This window comes from Mustela nigripes, chromosome 8, assembly GCF_022355385.1.
Source record: "Mustela nigripes isolate SB6536 chromosome 8, MUSNIG.SB6536, whole genome shotgun sequence".
Lineage (NCBI taxonomy): Eukaryota > Metazoa > Chordata > Mammalia > Carnivora > Mustelidae > Mustela > Mustela nigripes.
Window position 1 is genome coordinate 66,726,978 of NC_081564.1, and position 6,000 is coordinate 66,732,977.

Here is a 6,000-nt window from a genome sequence, read left to right on the forward strand (position 1 = left end):
GTCTCCGAAGGGAGGCCGAGGCTTGGAGGAGCAGGGGACAGACCACCTTACAGTCAATTCTCTGCTTTACTGTACTGGAAGGGAAAATGCTGAGGATACCCAACTTCTGACCACTGGCTCTTTTCCATTCTGACTGGCGGACTTGAGCGTGAGAAACCCAGCTGGGCCTCCCATCCTAACCCCCTCTGCCCCAAGACCCCAGGGCTGCGCGGCCAGGGAGGATCCCGACTTGACTCTCCTTGTTTACTAAACGCACAGAGACTCCCAGCCTCTACAACTCGCTTCTCCCAACCTTCCTTGGCGGGCTTGGACAGAATCCAACTCGGCCACACACCTCAACGCTTTTCCGGGTGCATGGGAGGCGTGACCCCCACTTCTCTGTGCACCCCCAGCTGATGTGGAAATAAAAGCAACTCATTTTTAACCGCGTGCCTGGGAAAAATGTGCCTAGACAATGCCCTCAACCCACCTAGGGGCAGCAGAGCAAAAGAACCTGGAAGGGAACCCCCAGGAAATGCCCTTGCAGTTTCCCCGTGTCCTGTTCTCCACTTTTGTCCCCAAAATCTTCCCAGGAGAGAATGTACACCCTTCCCAACCAGCGCGCGCGCGCGCGCAAACACACACACACACACACACACACACACACGCCCCGGGGGGTTAGGGGGTTCTTCCACTTGTGCGCCAGCGGAAGGGAAGGGAGGGGGTGCGCGCAGATCAACTTCTTACCTAGTTCGCAGAGTCGGCTAAGGTGATGGGGGTTGCAGCACACCAGCTCGGGGTTGATCTTCCCGTAAGATTCACAGCAACACAGCCTCTTGACTTCCGAGGAATGCCTGAGATCCGGCCACCTGAACACTTTGCACAGCAGGAGGGGGAGCGAGTAGGACGAGGGCGGCTGCGCGGGCTGCGAGCCGGCGGGCGCCCCCAGGCCCAGCCTGCAGTCCAGGCGGCCGGGCAGCAGGAGGCACGCGGTGCGCGTACCGCCGCGGGACTCCACGGCCTGGAGCAGCAGCTCCAACTGCCGTTCCTTCAGTTTCTTGAGCACCGAGTGCGTGAGCGCCTTCAGATCCGCCTCGGCGCCCCCGGCCGCGCCGGCGCCCGTGGCTGGGGGGTGGGGATGGTGGTGACCTTTGGCACCTCGGACCGCCTTGCCCAGGCAGCAGCCAGCCCTGCCAGCGCCGCCGCCACCGGCCCCATGTGCCCGGCCGTCCGTCGCCCCTTCTCCCCGCAGCTCGCCGCCTCCTCCGCCTCCCCCCGCGCCCTCCTCCTCGTCCTCGCCGCCGGGCGCACGGCTCCTCCAGAGACGCCGGACGAGCGTAGATCGTTTGGTCCTGAACATGCGGGGCGAGGAGGCGAGGAGAAAAGTCGTTTGCCGGCTAAGGAGCGAACATGACCTCCGCACACCATGAAGAAGTCGGGCGCCGAGTTGGGGCAGCAGGCGCAGGCGATAGCAGCAGCAGCAGGGGCCCGGGCAGGAGCGGCGGCGGCCCGAGGGGCGCTCCGTGGCATGCGCCAGTCTCCCGGAGACCGGGGCGCGCGCGGGGGCCCGGGGGCGCCCGCCGGGGCTCGGGGGCCTGCGCTCTGGCTGCCCCACCCCGCGCGGCCCGCGCCGTGCGCGGCTCTCGGGTTCCGGAGCACCCCGGAGGAACGCGGCCGCCGCTTCCCTGGGGGCGGCGAAGCCTACCCCAGTCGGCGCCTCCCAAAAAAGAGGCCCCCCCGCAGCGGCTCCCGAGAGTCGGGCTCGCCAGCCTCGGCTTCCTACATGGAAGATCCGCGGGGGCAAAAAACGAAAGACGTTCGGCTGGGCTGCTGGAGGGAAGAAAAAGCCTCTTTCCCCCTTGCTAAGCAACTTAATTTGGGGGTGGGGAGAACAAGCAATTAAAAAAAAAAAAAAAGCAGGCACGCGATTTATTTTTTTCCTCTATATCCTTAGTAACCGGATCTCCTCGAATTCCGTGCACACGAAGACTCGGGGGAGGGGGCCGAGTGGACTTCACCCCGCATGAGATGTCTGGCGAAATAGGAAGGCTCTCAAAAATCTAAGAACCAAATATGCAAAGCCCAAAATGAAAAACACCACCTCCTCGCACCCCCGGAGGTCTGGGGGCGTCCGGCTGGAGCTAAGGTTTAAAAAAAGAAATGTTTACAAAGTAGAACAAGACGTTTGAGGGGTGGAAAAAAACGTATCCACGAGTTACATCCCCCTTTTTTCCTTACAGAGCCCCGCTGGTCTTCCTCTCCTTTTCTTCTGCCAAGAAAAAAAAAAAAATCGTATATTTTTTTAATCCACAGAAAGCTCTGGCTAGGCTGCTTCAATCCGCGGCATCTGGGTGTTTCAGGGGAGTCTGGTCTTTCCTCCTGCGCTCCCGGGGGCCCCGGTCCTCGGCGGGGACTTCCTCGGGGCTGGCGGGGGCGCAGGGGCAGAAGATGCTGCTGCTGCGGCGGCGGCGGCGGCGGCTGCGCCCGGCGGGGCTGACAGCGCGGGGGAGGGCGGCGCGGCGGCGGCGGCGGGCCCCTGGCGGGTCGCGCGCTCTCGCCCTCCTGGGCGCAAGCTGTTCACTGACGCGGGGGCCGCCGGCGCCCCCTCCCCTAGCCGCGCCTGGCCGCCGGGACTCCCCGCAGGAGCTGCTCGCCCCGACCCGGCTGCGGCGGCAAGGAGGCCCGGGTGTCCTCACGCCGCCTCCTCCACCAAGACTCTCCTCGTCGCGCCCGGGAGCCTCCTTGTCCCCCGTCCGCCCTCTCCTGGCGCTCGGGTCCTTCTGCCGCCGCCGGGGGCTCGCCGCGCCCCACTCAGGGTCTCCGGGGCCGGACGCTCGGCAGCTCGGCGCCGGCGGGCTGGCTCTGTCTCGGGCAGCTCTCTCCCGCGCGGCGAGCGGACCGAGCACGGCGCCCGGCTGGCTCGGCTGGCGCGGCTTGGGGACAGGGTGCTCCGTGCGCCGAGCGAGTGAGCGAGTGTGCCCGCGGCTCGCTGCCTCCCGCAAGGCCTCCCGCCCCCGCCCCCTTCCCTTCCCCTTCCTCCCCCTTCGCTCCCCCGCCCCCAGCCGCCGCCACCGCCGCCGCCGCCTCCTCCCCGCCCCCCGCCCCCCCCCCCTCGGGCCCTCTGCTCTGCTGGTTCCACTGCGCAGTGGCGCGCCCGGCTCCGGCCTCGTCACGTGGCCGTCTAGACACCCTGTCGCTTTAAAAAAAAAAAAAAAAAGCGATTGTGTTTCGCAAACAACAGATCGGGTTTCTAAAAGCTATTTCTCCCCCCGCCCCCCCCGTCACCGCCACCCCCTCCCCAGCCTGCAGAAGGGGGACCATGGTGAGGGGGGTGGGTAAAGGTGGGGAGCCTTGCAGCTCCCAGAATCGATTAGCCCTGGCAGGATCAGAGAAGAAACGGGAAGACCCGACAGCACCGAGCGGGCTTCGCCGGCAGGTTTTGGAGCGGAACGAACCGGTCGGTGGCCCGATTTAGACCCAGCCCGGGAAGCTCAGCGGTGGCTGTCCCGCGCGCGCTCGCCCTAGCGCTTCATTCATTCGTTTTGTTTTAAAGGCCCTGGCGGCGGATCCCCTGGCCGCGCGGGAGGGAAGGGGGAGGAGAGCGCTGTCTCCGTTCAGAAGACATTTACACCGGACTGGACCCAGGCCCTGGGAAGTGTGCGCTGGAGGGAACAGCCGGGCCGCCGAGGGCGGGGAGGCGGCGCGAATGTGACCTCAGCGGCGGCCGCGCGCTCCCTCCCGCCCTCTCCCGCTCCGGGCTCGGGTTTCTAGGACTGCCTGGAGAAGTGTGTCTTGTGCACAGCTCTGGAATGCATTTGGCAGGCTGACGGGCTGCGAGGGGCAGCATCCAGGCTGGAGAAGGGGCGGGGGCGGGGGGGGGCGCTCTCCAGCCCGCCGCCGGCAGGTTTCCTCCGGAGCCCGGAAGACCTCCGGCACCCCGCCTCCCGGCGCGGGAAGGTTACCTTTCCTAGCCGACCTGCCTGGGGCATGCATATGCATGCGGGGCCTGTTTCTGAGCCCTTCTCGGCCCCGAAGCTTTCAAGGTGCTTAGGGTCATAGAGTTTATCGCCTGACCCCCTGTTCGGGAGAAGCACAGACCCAGCTGGCCGGTTACTGCAAGGAAATGGGTAAGGCCTCCGAACGCACAGGACCAAGATGCGTTTATTTCGTGAAAGCTGATGGTACTGAGAAGCGAAATGATTTAAATATATACACATCACTATTGACGAGGCCACTAGTTGGCATGGTGATCTAACCTCACAAATTATTCAGTGAAATAAAAAAATTTTAAAGTCATTTACAATTGTACTATCAGGACAATAATAAAACTCATGGGGATGAGATGAACGACGAATCTTTATAAAAGGTAAAACGTACTATTTTCATTATCCCAGCTAAATTATACGTTCTTAGAAGGAAAAGGGATAAATAGCTTTACAACCCCTTCCCGTCCAGCAACTTCAGAGGCCCATGATTTACCATACATCCTTAGTGAACATTTAGGAATCAATTCAGGACAACACAAAAGGGCATTTGGATCACTCCCCCCAAATCTAACAAAAGCACCTTTGGAGGTAAAAATGTGAGAGAAAATCAGCGACATCGATTACAGGATCATCTCCAGGGAAGGGAGTCCTGAAGCTTATTCACCGTCGCAGAAATGTATGCAGGAGAGGGCAGAGCTGGCATTTTAAACATTTACTTTGAAAGGCCACATAGCTGCAGTTGCATAAGATCATAATTTTATTGTAAATAAAAATGTTTCCTATTGAAAATGGCACTGAGACTGTGGGGGTGGGGGGGGGGGTAACTTTGTAAAGAAGCACCTTGCAAAGACACCAGCCCAGAAGGACGTGGTCGGAGGGGAGGTTTGGCTCTGGGTGATCCTATCATCACACATGGGAAAGACAAAAGAGACAGAAACCAGATTTCTGGGAAATGTATAATATAACTCATCTTAGAAGGGCTTCTTAAGAATCCCAGACTGGAAGTCAGAAAACCTGGTTCCAGGCTGGGGCTCTGCCCTCCTTGTGCAATAACTTGCACCAGTGGGGATCCTCACGTTCAACTTAGACTTGGCAGGGATTAAAAAGCTTTCTGGCAAGTTTCCTGCCCTCTCAGGGTCCCATTCCTTCTCTCTGCTCTGGGCCTCGCTGGAAGATCTTTGCTTTTCAAGAGAGGCTAGGCAAAGCTGCAAAGCGACAAGAAGACATAAATAAACAGAGAAATCAAATGTCATAATTCTAATGAACCATCTCCGCTAAGTGGAGAACGTGCAGAGTCTTTGAGAAATCTGGCCAGTGGTGCCAATACTCCGTGATGAGAGGCCAGAGCACTCACACAGGGCAGGTAGGCTTAGTGGGTGTTTCAGGAGCTGAATCTGACGTCACAGCTTGTCTGAGTAGAACATGCATATACTTGCAGAGCTATGTTCCCATATAGTGTAATTGTGGGTGTTTGAATTCAGGCGTCGCCTCTGCCTTACCCTCTGTGCACAGCTTTCGTCCATTTTACTACCCTAGGGAGATGAGGGGTGGGATGAAGGACAAGTTAGCTACAGTGAATGATTGGTCCTGCTTTATGGCTCCCGGGCAACCCCTGAATCAGTCGACATCCCCAAGCCTTCCTGAGAACCAGCCCCACCCCGCAGCATTCTTGTTCCTTTCCTTTCCAAGAAAGAAGCCTGGCCATGGAGGACCTCCTGGCTGGCTGGTGTGCCTAGAAAGGGAGTTCCTTTCCTTTCCACCGGAGTAAATGAGACCGACAAGCACCCCGTTTCAAACTATTCTGATGGGGGGGGGGGGGGAAGAAAAAAAGTTTAGGAGTTCACCAAACTATTGTGAATGAGTTTGATTCTAATCACTTGCTGGCAGGGAATATGGAATAAAATCTCTCATTTGCAGTTGTTTATTTCCTGTTGTGGCTTCTATTTTCATCTTTTAGTCACTTTGGTGATAGTAATCAAACCCTAATCACGGTGCAGCCACAAGTCACAGAGACCAAAATAACTTGCAGCAGAGT

At 59.1% G+C, this 6,000-nt stretch overlaps 1 protein-coding gene across 1 annotated transcript in view; it reads right to left on the reverse strand.

Annotated features, from left to right (window-relative positions):
• SMAD7 (SMAD family member 7) overlaps nt 1–1,522 on the reverse strand; it is a 30,163-nt gene extending 28,641 nt beyond the window's left edge. The window contains exon 1 of the mRNA XM_059409624.1: nt 727–1,522. Within this exon, the coding sequence (XP_059265607.1) occupies nt 727–1,339 (613 nt within the window). The 5' untranslated portion in view covers nt 1,340–1,522. The remainder of the gene's footprint in view (nt 1–726) is intronic.
• Between the last annotated feature and the right edge of the window lie 4,478 nt (nt 1,523–6,000).